This window comes from Cibotium barometz, chromosome 40 (genome assembly GCF_041138505.1).
Source record: "Cibotium barometz isolate CiBa-2024 chromosome 40, ASM4113850v1, whole genome shotgun sequence".
NCBI lineage: Eukaryota > Viridiplantae > Streptophyta > Polypodiopsida > Cyatheales > Cibotiaceae > Cibotium > Cibotium barometz.
In genome coordinates this window covers 43,405,467-43,427,070 of record NC_141085.1, presented here as the reverse complement: position 1 = coordinate 43,427,070, position 21,604 = coordinate 43,405,467, and the positions used below count along the sequence as shown (strand labels likewise).

Below are 21,604 nucleotides of genomic sequence, written 5' to 3'. Positions count from 1 at the left end.
CTTTGGGTGAGACCTTCTTGAACACTACATTCTTGGGATATGGGGCCCAAACATGCACTTGACATGTCTTAGTGGACCGTGAAGTTGCATCATCCTCATACATGTCTTAATGCACCATGAAGTTGAAATGGTCCATTGGGTCAAGTTGGACCCCACCTTGGGTGGGCAATCACATTTGTCCTAGACTTAGACTTGAGAAGCTTGTTATCCTCCCAAAAGCTCATGCAAAAAAAAAAATCCATTTGTTGGGTAAAGAATAAAGTGCGAGCATAGTGGCGAATCACATTTGACCTAGACTTAGACTTGAGAAGCTTGTAATCCTCCCAAAAAGAATTATTCCATTTGTTGGGTATAGAATAAATTGCAAGCTTAGTGGGGGTAAATGTGGGAGCCTCGCTCCATACAATTAATAGTTATTGAAATAATTGTGTGTGTGTGTGAGAGAGAGAGAGAGAGAGAGAGAGAGAGAGAGAGATGTTATGTACTAAAAGTTTAAGAATATAGCATCTGTAGGAACCCTTAACCTTTATAGGGGCGGAATCGGAATCACTTGAAGGATTATTAGTGTCAACTTCTGATGTATAGTGGATCAATTATTATACAACATAAATTGGAATACAAATGGAATTTACTAATATCGTTCATTCCTTTTCCTTGTCACTTACACTTCGCTTAGCTCTGTGCGACTGAGCTCATCTCCATAGCTTGGCCTGGTAAGCTCTCAGTTTGAGCTTGTATGTGCTGTGATTTTCCAAAACCAAGCATCATCATCATCATTACCATCATCATCAGCTACAGTGTGTTGAAGAAAGCTGCGAGATCACACACATTTGTTGTTTGTTTGTTTTTTGATGGTTTTGCAGGATATTCTGACGAAAGGGATGGAGACGAAAGAAGACTTGATTCTTTTCCATTCTTCTGATAGTGTCCCCCTTGCAGTCATCGCAGCAGCGGCAGTGGCAGGTTCCCCGCTCGCTTTAAACCCTTCTCTTGCAAGTGGTGCTGTGCCTTTTCTCCGTTTCTCCTCAGGGTAAGGTCCATCTACCATCCGTTTGTTTTTGTATTTAAGATCTTTCTCCATTGTGGATCAAGAAAGGGCAAGGTGGGGGTTCGGGATAGGGTAAGGATTAGTGTTTGCAGAAAATCTATGCTGGTGTATTATTGCCATGGATAGGTTAAGGTTAAGGTCAAGGCTAGGGTTGAGTTTAGGATTCTATCAAGTTAAAATTAGGCTTAGGATAAGGGTTTGCAGAAAAGATGTCACGAGAATAAGGTAAGGTTAGTTTGGTAGATGGTGCATGGCTTTTACAAGCTTTTCTTTTATTTGCTACAGGGAGAAGTTGCATGGTGCCAGCACTTTACTCAGATACTTCGGTAGAGTAGATGTGCCTGCTGGATTCTATGGCAAAGATCCAATATCTGCTGCTCAGGTTTGATCTAGTTTGCTATTTTTAAATTGCACAGGTTCTCCTGAAAACCATTTTTTGTTATGGGATGCTTGCATGTGAAGCAACTAGCACTCTATCATCAGTGGCTTGTGTTATGATCTACGTAGGTGTTGCTAGTGATAGGGCCAGGGTGCTTTTCCTGTTCATTTACAGATGGTGTAGAGGATGAATGATGATTATTGCTAAGCTTGCTAGCTACGACTATCGAGCAGGTTTTGTCTTGACTCATGGGGTTTAAGCGTGACGTTGCAGGAAACTGCTTGACACTTGCACATTCCAAGGCTAGGAAGATGGTTAATATGCTTATGTTATTGAAACATACACTAAGGGTTTGGGCTTTGTGACACGTACTCAGTATGCATAAGATGGATCCCTCAACCAGCTTTAGCTTGCAGAACTCAATGAATAGTCAGTTCAAGGAACTTTAAACCTGCTCACCACTCAGCCATAGCTGTGTACGGGAGCACCCCCAAGTGTGAGGCTAGGCCACCACTTACTCCTCAGACAAGCCACCCCAACATCCAGGTGTATGGCCTGATCTGGCCCTGATTCCTTGGGTTTCCACCCTCAGGGAGGTGGCCATGAATGTGCTTGAACCTCCCTTATATGGATGCTAGGTGACAGGTACTTATCTGTACACAAGTGGATTAGTCTAATCTCTGTTGAAGACTTGGAGGGATAGGGTTAGGCATAGCTAAACAGGCTCAAAGATATCCAAGGTGTCGGGGTGTGTGCAGAAAGAAAGAGAGAGAGAGAGAGAGAGAGAGAGAGAGAGAGAAGAGAGAGAGAGAGTGATAGAGAGAGAAACACAAGCTGTATAGAGATGATACTGCATGACTCAATAATATTTGATTGATTCATAAGCACCAAGTACAATGCCTTTTTGTAGGTTTACAACCTTTTCTTTCGACTCATGCCAAACACACACACAAATAGACACAAGACACATGGCACGCTTGCCTTATCCAGATATAAGGGGTGTTCACACCTAGGCGGGTACACATATGCATCTCCGGAGGTTTGATAGAAACTCAGGTACGAAGGGCTTTGTGTGAATATATGCTCTTGTGTGTGTGTGTGTGTGTGTGTGTGTGTGTGTAGGTGGGTGTGGAGTGCGTGTGTGAGAGCATATCTTGATACAGAGTTCTACACCCACCATTGGGCACCGATGACGTTAGTGGGGATGTCGTAGTATCTAGTCTATACTATGCATAATGGAGTTGATAGTTATATAGTCTTGTGGGTTGACTACCATGAGTATATTACATGCACGTTCCTAAAAGGTGAATTTGGGCATGTTCTTGGATTCATCTAGGTATATATATATATACATGAATAATGTTACACACACACACACACACACACACACACACACATACATTTAACCCTTTGGGGGCATCACACATACGGACATAAGTGGATACACATATGAGATAGTCACATACACGTGATTATACACACGAGAGCTCTGAAACCCCAACAAACCCCCCTTCGGAGCGAAGGTGGTGAGACCCGAATGCAAAAGAAATATACTACCTTCTGACCTTGTGTTAGAGTCGACTCATCATGCACACCTCCCATGTCATGATAGCCCTTCAATCACATAGTGCAACCGAGGTAGCAAGGCCAACACTTTAGTCACCCCTTAACTCCTAACTGGGATAATGGAAACACAAAGCTTTTTATAAAACAAGGCACACAAATTGAACATTTATCACATATCTTTTTTGGGGAACATTCCGGGCAGAGGACCCATGACTACACACACATACAAACATAATATTTAGAGAAAAAAGATGAATCTCCCAAGTTGGGAGATGCTCCTCGTATAATTGTTGCACACATGTGTGTACACTCTTGCTCTTTTGTTGATGTTGTTGAGGAAGCCTTTGGCAAGAATGTTGTCGATGTATCCCGTGGGAACAGCTGCTTAGAGCGTTTAGCCTATGACTCTCAAAACTACAGGGCTAGAGCTCTTAATTTCGACTAAAAAAGGTCAAATTGGCAAAGAAATCCCAATTTGTGGGCTATAGATGCTTCAAATTGAAGCTAATGGTTCAATTTTACAAAAAGTCTCTAATATTATGGATTATAGGAGCTTCAATTTGATAAATTTTTCCCAATTTCTAAAAACCCCCAACTTATGAGTGTTGGAGAGGCTTCAATTAGTCAATTTTTGACTAAAAATAAAAAACTCCCAAATTATTGCTCTTGCAACGGCTTCAATTTAGGCTTATTGAAATATTGGGAAAGCCCTAATTTTTGATAAATGCAGAGACTCTAATTTGATGATTTTATCATTCTCTGGCTTTTGCAGGTGATGAAATGGGCCTACAGATGTGGACGAGGTTATTGGTCAACTGATGGTGGTTTGTTGCTGATGATGCCATGGAGGCAATGGAGGGTCATCGGCAGTAGTTGTCACCGAAATCGGGGGACCCGGAACGCTAAACTAACATTTCAAATATACTAGCTAGAGCTTTGAAAACACAACGGAAGAAACACACATAAAATAATGACACCACGATGAGCCGGAACGACTGCCCTTCGGTAGGAACTTCTTTATTCATATAGAAGCTTTTACAGCACCGGATTTTCCACAAAGCAACAACAAATCTCTTTCCTAGATATCTATCTAGTGCCAAGATGAAAACATGACCAAAAGCCATCTGAAAACTGTCTCAAAACAGTCTATGAATCAACCCCAAATCTCTGTCAAAAGCCAAGATACAAACAACACCATAAACTGCCCAAAATAGTCTCAATGCAGTCCCAATATCAGCCTTCAAATACACCACCTGCTGCACGGCCAGATAAGAGCACTGGCTGAAAACCACACGTGTGGGCACTATAGGACTGTATTGATCCTGTACGGAAGCTGCTGAAAACGAGCAGTGTTGTATGGAGATGGCTATAAGAAGCTGTACAAGGCTGGCAACTAGCGGTATGGAGATGGCTATCAGAAGTTGTACAAGGCTGGCAACCAACAGCCCAAAAGTGGAGAGAGAGAAGTTGCTGTACAACCTGTGTATTACCAGTCTAGGGAGAGGATCAACCCGTTTTCACCTTGGTTTAGTTCTATGTGTGGGCTTGCCCTAAAACACTGATGAAAGCTGGTGAAGGGACCAAATGGTGACATCCCCTCCGTCTTGTAAAGCCGTTGTCCGCAATTGTATAAGTCTGATACCACTGAAATATCCTTCAAATATAGCAGATCCATTGCCAATCAGTAGTATTTCATAATTCCGGCATTAAAGCCATAAATCCAAATCCACGATCCGAAGTCAGATACGGGCACAAGAGCCAACTGTATCAAGAAAGAAACTTTATTCATATCATGAGTTAACAACTCTAATAATAACTAAACACATGCACAAGAGCCAACTTTGTCCCAAATGTTCATAAATCCATAAGTAGCTTAAGTACCTGCAAAAATAAAATAAGCAGAATACATAGCCACGAAACATCTTGCCATGCCATTGGATTGTAGAAGAGCAACACTCCTGTGACCCATACGCATGGCCAAGCTAAACATGCTTCACATGTCCCTATGGTTCAACAGGGCAGCTTGTCAAGTTGCACCACATGCGAATAGAACACCTTCCACTGCAGTCCACGCTGTAAAAACAGGAAAAACAGCTCTTTCACTGCGATCAAATGCTGTAAAACAGCACCAAGAAGCTTGCTGATGACACTTGGTATGAAGCAGCAGCAGCAAGGCAGCCCGGGGTAGTGAAAACGCAGATGAAAAAGAGGACCGAGAGCAAAAAAACGCAGCTGTGTTCAGAAAACGCAGCTACTTTTTCGATCTCCAGAAAACATAGCATTGGAAGGATAAGAAATAGTCGCCTTGAGGAACCAGCAGCCAGCAGATGAAGAAAATGGAGTCTTTCATGAGCTAGAAACGTAGCCAGCAGATGAAGAAAACACAATCGCCTTGTAGAATTCTGATGACAGACCTGGAAGGAGAGGTGGGCTCAAGTGTAGAACATAAGATAAGAACGAGTCATAGGCATAAATATCCTGGCGCTTCATAAACATTTTTGCTGCATATAGTTTTACAAGAATTACGGTTGCCAATAGTTTTACAGGCATTTCAACTGCCAGTAGGAATCCATAGAAAAATCCTCAATCCATAAGATATCCAAAAATCCACTACATCAAAAAGCTTATGCTTTGATACCATTGTCACCGAAATCGGGAGACCCGGAACGATAAACCAACACTTATTTGAAAACATAGCGGAAGAAACACAAATAAAATAATGACACCACATTGAGTCGGAATGGCTGGCTCCCCGTAGGAACTTCTTTATTCAGATAGATTCTTTTTACAAGAAACCAAGGTGCGGGTGCATAGAGTACCGGATTTTCCACAAAGCAACAAATCTCTTGCCTAGATATCTATCTAGTGCCAAGATAAAAACAGCACCAAAAGCCATCCGAAAACTGTCTCAAAACAGTCCATGAATCAACCCCAAATCTCTGTCAAAAGCCAAGATACAAACAGCACCATAAACTGCCCAAAACAGTCTCAAAACAGTCCCAAAATCAGCCTTCAAATACACTGCCTGTTGCATGGCCAGATAAGAGCACTGGCTGAAAACCGTATGTGTGGGTACTGTAGGACTGTACTGATGCTGTACCGAAGCTGCTGAAAACAAGCACTGTTGTATGGAGATGGATATAAGAAGCTGTACAAGGCTGGCAATCAGCAGCCCAAAAGTGGACAGAGAGAAGGTGCTGTACAGCATGTGTATAGCCGGTAGAGGGAGAGGATCAATTGCTGTCGGTAGTACAGCCAGCGCCCAGAAGAAAATGGACAGCTGTCTGCTGGCGGCTGCTGTGTACGACCAGCACAAGAACCATCGACTGCACCTGCTGTATGGACAGCGCTGAGGGGAAAGAGAGAGTGAGCAGCCTGCAGTCGATCCCTGCATTAATAAAATCGACCAGGTCTATGCCTTGTGCTTTTCCTTTTTTTGCATTTCCCAAACTTGTTGCCCCAGCTTGTATGTCTGTTTTAGCCCTTAGCCGTAGGCGCCTTCTTCTGTCCAGGGATCCATGCCCAGACACTCAATGTCCGGCCAAGCTTTTTAATGAAGTCTGAACACATTTGATTCATAAACCTTACAAGTGAGATGAATGATTAAAAATCCGTGACACATGTTTTATGACCCATCTTTTAGGCCTATCCATGTGTTGCAAGCGCGGAAGCCTTGCTGTACTAATCCACAGCCCTAAGCATGATTAAGAACATTGATGCTAATATTAACTTAAGATTAAGATAGAGAGGAGAGAGAAGAAGAGAGAGATTAGGTGTTTGCTTTTCTTTATTCACATGGTACAAAAATGGAACTTAAGGCTTGTACATGATGTAGGGCTTTGGTCAGCCCCAAGGGGTTGACCCTTAGCCCTTCTACATATATTCTATTAATGCTAGAGATGGATGAGATGCTGAATTATGACTTGACTTCTGCTGAAAATGACATGATGCTTATATATGTATATGGGATGCCAGTCGGCCAGCTGATATTCTATCGGCCTGATGCTTGGACAAAACCTAGCTTAAATACTGAATTAAATGCTGATTATATCTTCTGGTTTCTGCCCACACATGCTGCCCTTCCTGTAGCCCATGGCCGACTGCTTTATGGAGCATTGGCTGCCAGCCGACAACACCTTGTGAACTCCCATGAGATGTGTGATGATGCATATGATGATGTACTGCTTATGATGATGATGGTGCTGTACTGCTTATGATGATGATGTTGTAGACCATGCTGAGGGTTATACTGCTGATGATGATCATGTTGATGTGCCGTTGATGCTACGGAAGATGATGAAGATGATGCTTATACTACTGCTAATGATTCTTATGAAGATACTGTTGACTGCTAATTGATCAGGGATTAAGACTGTTCCTGCATAGGGTTAGCCATGGCATAGGCGTGCACATGACACCATGTCCGTGAATGCCTCAGCTTCCTTCCGTGGAAAATCCACGTTCTCACCTTGGTTTTGTTCTGTGCGTGGCCTTGCCCCGAAACACTAATCAAAGTTTGTGAAGGGACCAAATGGTGACAGTTGTTGCTAGCGGTAGCAAGGAGTTGTAGGTGTACGTGGGCGGCAGCTGAACGGTTCGTATAGGTGAGCGATGAAGCAGCACATAAGCAGCATTTTTAAGCCTTTAAGGTTATTGAAATGTTATGGTAAGTGAACACGTGGCAACAGTGGAGTAGAGGGTCGGCGTGAAGGTATTGGTGCATAGAGCATAGGCGGAGAGGAGTGTGGGCGAGCCTTTGGAGAGATGACGGGCTGAGATCACAGGTGAAGAGGGAGGACAACAGACTCCAGGTGGCGTTGATCATAGTGACGTTGATGCAGAACAACTATCCTTGGAGTGCTCAAATAGTTCGATATCTGAAATTGAACCAATGGTGGGTAGTCACTGCTTGGAAGGGAGCATGATAGCGGCGATAGGTTGAAGTGATGAAGAACGAAGGTATAGTTTTGATATCATGTTGAAGACCAGTAGGGTTAGGGTTAGGGTTAGCCATAGCTATGGAGGCTCAAAGATGGCCATGGTGTTGGTGTGTGTGCACAGAGAGAGAGAGAGAGAGAGAGAGAGAGAGAGAGAGAGAGAGAGAGAAATGAAATGAAATGATATATTAACGTCTCTAAGAGGCCAAAGTGGCCTATGAGACCAAAACTGAGAATACATCTGAAGTTGGTGTCTCATCAAAGAGAACAACTAAATGAGACTAAAAAGTACAATAAACTGATTGTCCTACAGTTATAAGAACAGAATTGTAAGACTCCGAGATGATACTGAGTAGAAAATGCTGGAAAATATTGCACTACTCAATAATATTTGATTGATTCATAATCACCAAGTACAATGCCTTTTTGTAGGTTTACAACCTTATCTTTTGACTCACACAAATCACACACACAAATAAACACATGACACATGGCACACTTACCTTATCCAGATATAAGGGGTGTTCACACCGAGGCAGGTGTTCACATACATATATGCGTGAATAATGTTACACACACATAGGGTGGATACTCACATACATTTAACCCTTTTGGGGCGAATTCTGGACTTGTTGACCTACCTCAGATTGGTCTATAGAGGATTTATAGCTCTGTAGGCTGGATGGTTTTTGGATAGCTTGAAGAGTGTCGGTTTTGTGAATTGAGTCATTTTTGGCATGCTACACCTTCCAAAAGTCTGGTGCTCAAAGAAACGATAGTCTTGGTTTGTCAATCACATAGCTTAGATTAGCTATGGATGAATGTCAGCGTTTAGCTTAGCTCCATTTTGTATTAACTTCCATTGTTCAATTTTTCTATGTGATTTTTGTTCAATTTCTTGTTTGTTTTGTGCTTTTGGGCAGCCTAAATCTTGTAGCTCCTGGAGCAGTATCTTCTTTTTCTTTTGAAGACCAATTGCTTCGGAAAGGTTATTTTTTTAAATGTTTGGGCAGGTGGATGAATGGGTCGATTACTCCCCAGTCCTTTCAGTTGGAGCAACTTTTGAGAAGGCGTGTGCATATGTTGACACTTTTTTGATGTCACACACTTTTCTGGTTGGCAACAGCCTCAGCGTTGCAGACATTGCCATTTTGGCATGCCTTGCAGGTACTTGGCCAACACACCTTTTCCTCGTGGGTTGATTAGAATAGTGAGCCTGTAAGCGCATATATTCGTGTGAAGGGGTTTTTGAGATCAATTGTAGGAATTGTGCCTTATGAATGTGATGTGTGTAAGTAGCACGGGTTTGTTTTTGCCTTGAATCTAATATACTGCTTTGGAGGAACATGCAGGCATTGACCTTGTATGCGCATATATTCGTGTGAAGGGGTTTTGCGATTAATTGTGCCAAATGAATGTGCAAGCGTATGGGCTTGTATCTAATATGCCAGTTCGGAGGAACATGCAGCCTTTATTTTGAGAGAGAGAAATGAAATGATATATTAACGTCTTCAAAAGGCCAAAATGACCTATGAGACCAAAAAGGTTACAACAATTGGTGGATCTGATACAATGTCTGTGTAAGCAAAGCTAAAAACAACTAAACAACTAACTGAAACTGAAACAACTATGAGGAAAAGTACGGTACTAGGAGCTCCTAATGGATAACATCTGGGAGGAAAACTCCAGCAACAAAGGTAAGCATCATACACATCACTATCCAAAGATGTCTCTCATCGGTCGATGGCGGATATCCTCAATGTCCTCCATGGTGAGTACTCTGACTGGACGTCTCCCATGCCGTGCTAGTATGGTCCTGATCCTCTGTTGTAGTCTCCGCCGGTGTCGAGATGGGCCTCTCATCTTGGGGCGCCTGGACCGCCCCAGCTCTATAGCCCGATCAATCAGTGTACCTTTGGTGCGGCTGTACTCTGGGGCTACCTGCAATGCCTGCTGACCTGACTGCTCAATCTTTGGTCGAAAGGAGTCTGTAATCTGCCTCTGTAGGTGTCTCTCCCTCTCTGATCCCCTCCCTCTCAGGAGACCCTCTCTATGTCTACGCAGCTCCAGCAAGTACAATCCGAGGCATCTCTGATCCTGGTATCTCATGACTCTAGAAAGTGGTCCAAAGCCCTCTCTGAACAGGCAGTGAAAACGGCCTCGTATCTCATAATATACTGGACAGTGACATATGTAATGTAACTCTGTCTCTGGCTCCATCTGGCACAGCTGACAAATCCTGGCCTCAGCTGGTACTCCTCTGAATCTGCCAGTCTCAATCTCTAGCTGGTGTGAGGATGTGCGCATCTGACTAATAGCACACGGTACCCCATGAGAAAGATGAGTATCCATGTAGCTGGGTCTAATCACAAACCCATCCTCTGTGAGCTGGAGAAGATGATCTCTATAGAAAGCCATCTTCGTACCAAGCTCGTGTGTCGGCTGTATCCATGTCCTCCTAGTGTCCAGCTGAGTCAAGTCTTGCCTGATAAGTCTGGTAATCTCTGCCCCTGTGAGAGAGAGGGAGGGTGCATCCAGGGAGTACTGAAATGGAGGTAGCCTGTCCATACTAAAGCCATGGAGTTGGAACCAAGCTGTCATCTGTGCATACCAACATGATCCGTCTCCCTGTGATGCCAACTGTCGTGAAGACTCCAGGGCTAAGCGAGCATATCTGTCTCTAGGGAGAGACCAAGTGCTATGTATAAAGGAGACTGATCGAGTGAGTGCCTCTACTACCAATGGGGGGCAGCCATCTCTGCACGGATAATATCATGTGGTACGGAGGCCTTGGCCCTAATCATCCGGGAAATCATAGAAACCAAGGACCTCTCCATACGTCTCCATCCATCAGTGCTACCAGCTCGGCTGTGGTGATCCACTGAGGGTCCCCATATCTCCACTCCATACAGCATGGCTGAAGTGACCAAAGTGTCAAAGAGCCAGAGCTTTGTTCGAGGTTCCTGAAACTGAACCTGCGAACACATCCTCTCTAGTCTCCCCAATGCTGCATAAGCTCTGGTCAATCTGGTCTCCGCTGCTCTCCTCAAGGAAAATAGTGGGCCACTAAAAACCACACCAAGGTAAGTATATGCATCTGTATACTCCACTGTCTCTCCTGACCATATGTAAAGGTGGGCATTGACCTCCTAACCCACTGTGCTGTGGTGTTAAACACCATCACCTTGGTTTTACCAAGGTTAACAGACAATCCACTGTCCTCTGCAAACATGTGCAATGCATCCAAATGACGCTGCATCCCCTCTGGAGAATCTGAGATCAGCACAATATCATCAGCATACAATAACAGCGGAATCCATGTCCTTGCTAGTTGTGCTCCTCTGTCACCCTCGCGCTCTACATAGTCCGAAACCTCATCCACATACATCCCAAATAAGGTGGGGGAAAGGGGGCAGCCCTGTTTCACCCCAATAGTGGATTGAACCATCTCAGATATACCCTGGGTAGTACGTACCTGTCCCACAACTGTCCTGTATAAAGCCATGATTCCCCAAATCAGCTCTGTGGGCACTCCCATCTCCTGTAGTCTGCGCATCAGTCTGGCTCTCGGTACTGTGTCAAAAGCTTTGCGGAAATCCACAAAGCAACAATAAATCCTCCTGCCATATAATCTGCCCTCCTCAATAATAGCTCTGAGTGTCAAGATATGGTCAAGAGTGGAGAAACCTCTCCTGAACCCTGCCTGTCGCCCTGATGCACGTATGCCCTCTCTCTCTACCCATCTACTCAACTCCTGCTCAAGAATAGATGCATATAATCTAGCCAATGTGTGACCAATCATGATGGTACGATAATTCCCAGGAAGCATGGGATCCCCTGACTTGAAGATAGGCACAATCGTGGACATATTCTAAGTCTCGGGAAAACCCTCACACATGGCTCGGTTAAACATCATAGCAATAAGCTCTGCAAGCATATCTCTGGCATGAATAAAGTGCTCTGCTACCAAACCATCATGATCATATGCTCTCCCAGTCCTCATCCTGTCAATAGCTTTCCTTACCATCTCAGCAGTAAAGAAAGCACACGTCTCTGGGCAAGAGAGAGAGAGAGAGAGAGAGAGAGAGAGAGAGAGAGAGAGAGAGCGTCTACCAAAGACCCAATGGGCCTACGAGACCAAAGTGATACAATAATGTCCATGGCATATCTTATAATGGAATGGAAAATAAAACAGAAACAAAACATAAACATAGCTATCTCACTGGGGTGATACAAAACTGTCCATGGAAACTCATCATGGATGATGGAATACTAGGAACATAGAAACATGAGAGCAGCTTCAGCCCACAGTAGATGGTATGCCACTCTCCAAAATATCAAGCATGGGGCTAATGAGTATGGCCGAGAGGTCTCCCTCAGCTATGTCACGTGGAAAGGTAGCTCGATGGCGATGGAGCATGTCTTGGATCTGGAGTTGGTTAGGGGATCGTGGCATAGAGAGAGTAATATGAACGTTTACAAAAGACCCCAAGGGTCTATGAGACCATGAGTGATACAATGATACCATGGGTTTACTGGTCCATGAAAGACAACTAACACTAGTGTATATACATGAAAGACAACTAATTGAAAGAAAATGAAAGACAACTAACACTAGTGTATATACATGTGATATCAGCATACGACCTGTGTATGAGGTAAACTAGCCATGATCAACTAATGATAATACCCACCTCTCAGCCAATATTGACATGATGGCCAAGAGAATATTGGGCTTATGATGCAAGCATGTCATGGTGTCGAAAAGTCACCTTGATCTGAATGTTGGGTAGAGGGGTATGATGCCCTGAATCAGGGGTGTCTGTCCCACAAAATAGATCGAGCTTTATCATTGAGGACCCCTTTGAGGTGCGGGGCTGTACCGCTAGTCATTACATCCTCGGGCATCTGTGATCGTCATATTGCATCACCTGTGCAAGTGCACCAAACCCCAAACCTCAAACATGAGGTGCCCATTGATTAGTGCCCGGGGACCGAGGCCAGGTGTGGCCAACCCTTTTGGGAAGGCACACCCTTTGTGGCCATTGGTGTGGGGGGACACCTTTGGTAAGTGAGGGGTGGCCTCTCCCATGTGGCACCAGGTAGGTGCGTGTGCCACCCATCTCTCCAGCCTTGGAAACCAACGCAAACTCTGTAGGGAAAAACTCCCATCATTTTGCTTCCTATAGGCATCTACAAGCTACCATTTGCAAATCTGAGAATACCTGGGTGATGAACGTCCTTCTCTTGCTGATGAGACGCTCCTTTGCTGTGGCGCCCCCGCCCCCAACCTCTTGTACGGAGACCTAAACTCCGCCTGTACGGATTCCGTATTACGAACCTGCACAGGCTTGTACGAATTTGTGGTATGACCCGTCAGAAAACCTAATCTGCTGACAAAAACCCTAAAATGTTGTAAAAAACCCTAAAATCTAGTTTTTGAGCGATTCCGATGCTCGAAAACTTGTAAAACAGCTTGAAATTTGAATACAGTTCCTTATCTGCAGGCCTTATCTGCAGGCCGGCCTGCCTCTGTGCTGGTTGCTAACTTCTAGTGTTGGCGGGGAAACCTAGGAGAGGTCAAGGGCTGAAATATGGGGGGAGGTGGGCTTCATACATGTGGTCTAGATAGTGATGAAAATGAATATGGGTGAAGGTAGAAACCTGGGGGACTGGTGTAGGGGTAAGGTAGGGCATGCGAGGTAAGTGTGGTTGGCTTTTATAGGTGGGGGGTGGATGGTGAAGTCCTGGACGTGGGAGACCCCGTAAGATAGTCCATTGTACTAGAACCTCCTACAAGTGGGAAGCAAGTAAGGTGGTCAGACATAGGCCAATGAGACATCCCATTGTATATAATCAGCTGGAGCATGTGTAATTCTTCCAAGTGCCCTGCAACAATCGCTTGTTGGAACACCGCAAAAAGCACATGCAATTGAAATGGAACTTGCCCGGGGGACTAGGGCCTTTGAAACACTTTAATACCGTCATTGCATAATAAACATGAAACCTTGGCCACAACGAATTAACCATATTCACAAAGCAGAAACATGAGAAAATATCCACAATGCTGAAAATGAAACATATGCGCAGGGGACACCACACTTTATTACCAAGGAATATTTCAAATGTACAAGCTTTGGGGGCTTCCTAGATTTGGGCAAGCCAGATTACCCACATACAAATGCCAACAACCCACTCCGGGCAACCATAAATTCAGCCATGTGCTTGCCAAGTTATACTTATCCAAAGCTATTACAACCCCATGGATCTCCTAAACGCAAAACATAAGTGATTAGTACAAACCCCCTAAGAGGGGTGTAGGCTAGCTCACCTCCGATCCGCAGGTTCTATACTTCAAGCCACCGAACCATGCCAGTCAGTGTAGGTATACCACCAATGCTTGCCTACTGAGGCCTTTGGCATGACCGTCCATGATACATCGAATCCAATCATGTGCTCGACGGTAATCTTGGTTCATCACAGACGAGAGAGTGAATAACTCTTTGTGACAATAATAAGTCTCACTTATATAGTGACTAGTGCTGCTATAAATAACTGTCTGGTCATAAATAGCCAATATACTTGGTATTATTAACCATGAGCCTTTGCCGCTTGTATCAGCTTGCTTCCTCTAATCACAGGGCTCTCCTAACCCTATTGGATTAGACCACTAATCCTAAAGATTAGCACCAGGTACATAACAATAGCCGTCACATAGGGCAGCCATAACTTGTAGTCAAATCAGGCCCAAATCTCCATAAAATGGGTTTCCGAAAATATAAACGCCAATATATACCAATATTTAGCCAATAATTTTCATACCATGGATATTGATTCTTCCCCAAAATGACATACCAATATTTATGCAAAATAAATGTATCTTTGCATTGATATAACCATGAGAAAAATACCAAAAACCAGTAGCCTTCATTAGTTGTCTGCACCCAAAGGTGTCACGTGCATCCGTTAATCTTGATGCTCATGGACATGCTTATCCTCATCAGCAGATATATGAGCAAGATAAGAGGCATAATATGGTCCGATTTTAGAGGTTTTGGTAGCCCAAACAATGTCCAAAGGTACCCAAGACATAACTCAATGGTTGGGGCACAAGTTGGACACATTATGAACACAAAATACGACTTTTTTGGACAAAATTTTGTGGGCTGAAAAGGCCAAACCGACTCAGTTACGAATTGCTATCTTTTTCCTATAAATAGGATCATTAGGCATTCATTAGGATCATCATTCAAAGATCAAGAGGATCCATTTGTCATAGTCTGCAAGGCAGCAAGGACACAGTGGTGGATCAATAGGAGCTTCTCTTGTTCGATTGCAAGTAGAGGGCTATAGGGATCTTTGGTATGCATCATGAAGCTGTGAATCAACAAGATCATTTGCATGAAATTGTGAATCAACAGGATCATTGTATATATAGCATGTTTTGGTAATATACAGGAGATTAGATCTATCTCTCCTTCTCTTCTGTATCTTTGCTCAACATAGGATTAGCGTTAATCTTCTTTGCTTCATGTTACAGTGCTATGCTAAGTGCTGTTGGTGTCCCAAAAGAAGTACACAGGTTCAAGGAGAGAAACGCAACATGTGTTGAGACCCGCAGAAGTTGGTTGGTGTCAGGCAAACCGAAGGAGAGAGTTTCATGAGAGTTGGTAGCCAGTTGGGGCTGCCCGAGAGGCTTTTATGGAGCACTCCAAGGGATGAAGTTCATCCAAGGGGTGGAGCCAAGGATGCCCGGACCAGTTTTCAAGAAGAAGGATTCATGTGTGTGTTTAGGGAAAGGGCAAGAAGGTAGGGGACAAAGTGGAACTGATGCGAAGATCTCTACATCAGATTTGGAGTGGATTCAGAGACCTAAGGCAAGGTTTTCAGTGAAAAGGTTGCCAAGAAGGGAAGGATGTCAGGCATGGGAGACCATATGTGGAGATAGGGGATGATGATGGTCATCCAGGGTCATGTGCATGCACATGGGCATGGCTAATCCTTGATTTGCAGCAGATAAAACATAATGCTTTGGAGTAGTAGCAGTTGTCACAAGCATGGAAGGCATGGTGAGTGGACCGGGCCCTTGTCAGCCAGTAGATTGAGCATCTATCTGATGGTGTCGGTGATAGAGTGTGCTCAGAGTGGAAGCACTAGATTGTCCTGAATTGAGAGTGCAAGAAAGAGAGATATATGAAGCCAAAAGGCTGAATATACTGTAATGAATACAATCCTGAGAAAGAGACCTTGTAGGCTCATAAGTGAAGGATACAAAAGGAGACAGGTGTGTCAACACATGAACCACACACAACAACTAATGAACATATGAATGAGAGAGGACAGCCCATCTATATTTAGGTATGGGACTGGCCGATTGGAGCCGGCCGACAAGTCATGAAGGACCTGACGTGAGAAAATGCCAGAAAAATAGGGGTGGCCAGCCCACAATCAAGGGCCATGAAAAGGGAACAAATATGGGCAGTATACAGGGATGAATCAGAGAAGTACCTCTTTGTCACGTGCATCCCGCACTTGGATGCCACGTGGACATATTTGAAAAGATATGTCGAGAAGAAGGTGCAGGACTTGGGGTAGAAATTGGTCCCATGTGAGCCCATTGGTCCCATGTGAGCCCCAGTTCGAGACGAGTCAGCTAGGGTTCCACCCTAAGCGTCCAAGTCAGGTGTACAAGTCCCGTACATGGTCTTGGTCAGGTGTGCATTGTCTTGCACATGAAGTAGTGCCAATCCGTACTGTGAGTCTCCCTTTGGAATGATGTCTGGTGTCCTGAGTGTTTGGTTTGCAACTAGATGCCAGGCATCTATCTAGAAGCATGTAGGTTGCATGTAGAAGGGGGCGAGCCTTTAGGGCTACCCCAGAAAAGGGATGAAATCCCTTGCACTTGGGCATGGGGTAGGCCTTAGGTCACCCAAGAAGGGCCAAGATGGCCCATGGCCTTGCCCACCAGCCTTAGAAGGCTGTGGCCCTGTCGGCCAGCCCATGAAAGGGCTTGGCAGGCTGTTGGAGCCCAGTAGGGCTTGGTCCAGCCAGTCGACATGCTTAGTGGCCAGCCCAGCCAGTCGGCTAGCCCATGGGGCAGGCAATACTGAAGGCAGCCAGGGCATAGGGGCTGCCCAGCAGCCAGTGCTGGCCTGGACAGCATGTGTAGTTGGCCAACAGCACAGCACAGTATGAAAGCACACTGTTTAAAGGCATTAAGATGCATGAACCTGGCCGTGGGGAATTTTTCAGCAGGCCGACCCCTGTAAGAGCCAGCTGACCAGCATCTTTTAGGGCTATAAATAGCCAAAGCCTGAATTCAGTCATTCATCTCATAATTCACAAAGGGGTTGTGTGTTCCAAGGAGGAGGATAGCCAAGGGGAGGTCTCAGCCAAGGTTAAGAGTGCAGGTCAAGAACCAGATTTTTATTTGCAGAATTTGCATGATTCTAATAAAGCAAATACACCATTCGTGGTGGGGGCCCTACATAGGGTATTCGAGACCCAATAGTGTGTCCGACTCTCTCTCTCTCTCTCTCTCTCTCTCTCTCTCTCTCTCGTGGTCAGGCAGGTTTTCGGCGAGCCTTCTCTACTATTGATCACATTTTCACACTGAGATGCCTGATTGACCAAACTCGGGCACGGCGACAAAGACTATTGCTGTTTTGTGGACTTCCGCAAAGCCTTCGACACAGTCCCGAGAGAGCGCCTCTTCCACCGCTTACAGACACTGGGCATACCCCCCGACATGATGTGGGGGATTTACAGATTATATGAGCAAGTGTTTGGACGAGTTAGATGCCCACGGGGACTATTAGATATGATTGCCAGCACCATTGGTGTGAAGCAGGGCTGCCCTCTCTCCCCGACACTCTTTAGCTTATACATCGACGAGGTAGCAGGCTACATCATACACGGAGGAGGCTCTGGGATTAACATCTCAGTGTACACATTCTATTATATGCTGATGATATCATTCTTGTGTCGGATACTCGGACAGGGCTACAAAGGCATCTACAGGCCCTGGATACTTTCTGTGCGGAGCGAAGACTCACAGTGAACCTTGGGAAAACCAAGGTTATGGTCTTTCATACATCAGCAGCAGTCAGATGCCAGACTATCCTTACACTAGCCCGGGGACAGGTAGAGGTGGTGGGCTCATATGTATACCTTGGGGTCACATTTACCAGCTCATCAGGGAGATTCTCTACGGCACAGGCAGCCGAGACAGAGTGACACGAGGGTACGCAGCACTAGCAATTTTGGAACGCCAGTGTCACTAGGCACACTTCCAGGAGCCCTGTACTAAGGGGTGGCTATTTGATACACTAGTTACTCCAGCATTGATGTATGCAGCAGCAGTATGGGCACCAGGTTTGGGTACATCCTCATGGACACAGATAGAGCGCCCTCAGATTTTGATGCTCTCAGGGATGATCCGCAGCAAACCTTCAGCACCACATGATATCATTGGAGTGGAGTTTGCTGTACCACCTATGTTAGTAGAGGCCATGTTCCAGACTATATCTTTTATACACAGGATGCGGGAGCTCCCACTAAATCGGGTATCTCGGGTTGCTTTTGAGGCATCTAGACAGCTTGCTGAGGAGGGACATACCTGGTCATGGTACTCCCAGGTGGTACAGTGGATATCATCACACAGGATTGATATTGACAGATTACCACCCTTACAGTATGACCTAGCTGCACCACACAGACGCCTCTCTCAGACAGAGAGGAAGAGAGTCATGAGACATGACATTTGGCAGGGCCACATACAGGAGACTTGGCTATCTCCTCCCAGTCAGCCACTCCCGACGAAGATGCTCTACTACAGAGAGCACTTCTTGAGCACCTCCACAGACGGCTTCATCCAGCGACCACGATACTTGGAGGTCCACTTATCACATGGAGCCAGAGTAGCCATTGGGCGACTAAGGGTCTCATCACACCAACTAGAGATCGAGACTGGGAGAGCAGCACGCATCCCTCGAGCAGAGCGCATTTGCAGATTATGCCAGACGGGGGTAGAGACAGAGGAGCATTTTGTTTGCCAGTGTGGTGCTTTGCAGGAGATCAGGGCATGCTATCCTGAGGTTTTTAGAGGGACCACATCACTTAGACAGATCTGGGAGAGATCGGACTAGAGACAGCTAGGCAGACTACTACTAGCACTACAGAGACACAGGGAGATCTTACTTCAGACACCCGCACATCATAGCGGAGGAACACAGTCCCAGTTGACTGACTTCTTCCAGAGATTGGCACCAGTAGCCCAGCCACACACATTGGGAGTGACATCTCAGCGAGCGGAGGAGATTCGAGCTAGGTGACGACCCAGACTAGCCGGCTACCAGACACCACGGCTACACCACAGAGAGATCGCAGCCATCCGGTCTCGACACCAGCAGGAGGTCCAGGAGCAGCTGGCACATTTTCGCTCTGATCCAAGACGCATGTTCCTGACATTTACGGCATCCTCAGATCGGATGTATGACATATTGTACCCAGACTATGGGACTGGATGGAGTTACGAGTAGATAACATATCATACTTGTATCACCCCTTCAGCATATAGAGATACATTAGTAGCCCTAGTACTCCATCCACACCCTCTCGTTTGTACACCACCATTAAGTCCCCTATGGTCGTGTTGTCATACTTGTACATTTTATTCTCACTCCACATTTTCCTCTTGATGACTGGAGGAACATCATTGTACTACTTGTTTGTCTCATAGGCCAATTTTGGCCTTTTGCAGACGTTAATATATCTTTCTTTCTTTCTCTCTCTCTCTCTCTCTCTCTCTCTCTCTCTCTCTCTCTCTCTCTCTCTCTCTATTTCTGCACATCTCTCTGCGAAAGATTGCTGAATTCTGAACATTGAAGTTACCGATTCTATCCACCGAGCTTCTGCATGTTACACTCTTGTCGTCGGAGGAGCGGAAGATGGGAATGGTAGTGATGGGAGAAGAATTAGGATTTCATGTGGGAGACATACACAGAGAAGAAGAGAGAGAGAGAGAGAGAGAGAGAGAGATATGTGGGGATAAGTCAACTCATCAAGTATGAGTGTGTGACTCCCCTATCACACATGTATATTTGCACTAGTACACATAGTGCACTTAGTACATTAAAAGTACTAAGTGTACTATGTACTATAAAACTCATGGGCTAGTACACACTATAAGGGTGGGCATAATGCCTTTACCCCAACAACCTCCCACTTAAAGGCAAAGTGCCCTTAAATGAAGGAAAAGAAAAATCAGCTGTACATGATAATATACAAGGCCATATCAAGGCTGAAACTGGCCTCATCCAATGCCCATCAAGTGTCTGCAATGAGCAAATCGCTCTGGAGGCAAACTCTTTGTCAACATATCAGCCGGGTTGTCATCCGTATGAATCTTGACAAGCTGAATTTGCTTGTTCTCTATCACCTCTCTGATGAAGTGATACTTCACATCCACATGCTTCGTCTTTGCATGAAAGACAGGGTTCTTTGCCAACTCGATGGCACTCTGACTGTCACAATGCAACAATGGAATATCCCCTGTATAACCCAAATCAACCACTAACCGAGATAGCCATAATGCCTCCTTGCAAGCCTCTGTGGCTGCAATATACTCGGCCTCTGTAGTAGATAAGGCAGTGCACTTCTGCATCCTGGATATCCATGACACAGCACCTCCTGTGAATGTAAACACATAACCGGTAGTAGACTCCCGGTTATCTGGATGACCGGCATAATCCGAATCCGTGTAACCATGCACTAATGCATCCTGTTTGCCAAAGCATATGCACATATCCTGTGTGCCCTTCAGGTATCTCATGACACCTTTCACTGCTTCCCAATGCTTCTTGCCAGGTTTGCATGTATCTAGAAACCACTCCCACTGCAAATGCAATGTCCGGCCTAGTAGCAACCATGGCATACATGAGACTGCCACAAGCTGAAGCATACGGAATCTTGGCCATATCAGCCCTGTCACTATCCGACTGTGGGCTGTCCATAGCACTGAGTTTCACATATGGAGGCAAAGGAGTACTAGTCTTCTTCCCCCCGTCCATATTGAACCTCTGCAAAACTTTGCCAATGTATTCCTTCTGAGACAAATACAACACATGCTGATTTCTGTCCCGAAGTATCCGCATACCCAAAATGTGATTTGCATCACCCAAATCCTTCATATCAAAGGTCTGATGCAGCCTCTTCTTCAAGGCATCCATCTCCTTACGAGATTTCCCGGTAATCAACATATCATCAACATACAAGATGAGGATCAATAGACTGCCATCCAACGCTTTCTTGGTGTATAAGCAGTGATCTATGTCACTTCTCCTGAAATCCTGGGATTTCATGAATGTATCAAATTTATGATACCATTCCCTTGGTGCCTGTTTGAGCCCATAAAGACTCTTTTTCAGCTTGCATACAAGCTTCTCCTTTCCATTCACTGCATAACCCTCTGGCTGTTGCATATATATCTCCTCATGGAGATCACCGTGAAGAAAAGCAGTCTTTACATCCATCTGAATCAAGTCCAGATCATCATGAGCAACCAAAGCTAATACAGCTCTAAGTGTGGTCATTTTGACCACTGGAGAGAAGATCTCATCAAAGTCCACACCATATTCCTGCTTGAAGCCCTTAGCCACTAACCTGGCTTTGTAT

General features: G+C 45.0%; 1 protein-coding gene across 2 annotated transcripts in view; it reads left to right on the top strand.

Annotated features, from left to right (window-relative positions):
- The first annotated feature begins 646 nt into the window (after window positions 1-646).
- Window positions 647-21,604, top strand: part of LOC147615534 (glutamate--tRNA ligase, cytoplasmic-like) — a 43,265-nt gene continuing 22,307 nt past the window's right edge. Inside the window, exons 1-4 of one of the 2 annotated variants that reach the window (XM_086779631.1) lie at window positions 647-713; window positions 864-1,030; window positions 1,334-1,430; window positions 8,944-9,097. In XM_086779631.1, the coding sequence (XP_086635757.1) occupies window positions 882-1,030; window positions 1,334-1,430; window positions 8,944-9,097 (400 nt within the window). In that variant the 5' untranslated portion in view covers window positions 647-713; window positions 864-881. The remainder of the gene's footprint in view (window positions 714-863; window positions 1,031-1,333; window positions 1,431-8,943; window positions 9,098-21,604) is intronic. The other variant, XM_086779632.1, reaches the window with a different exon arrangement.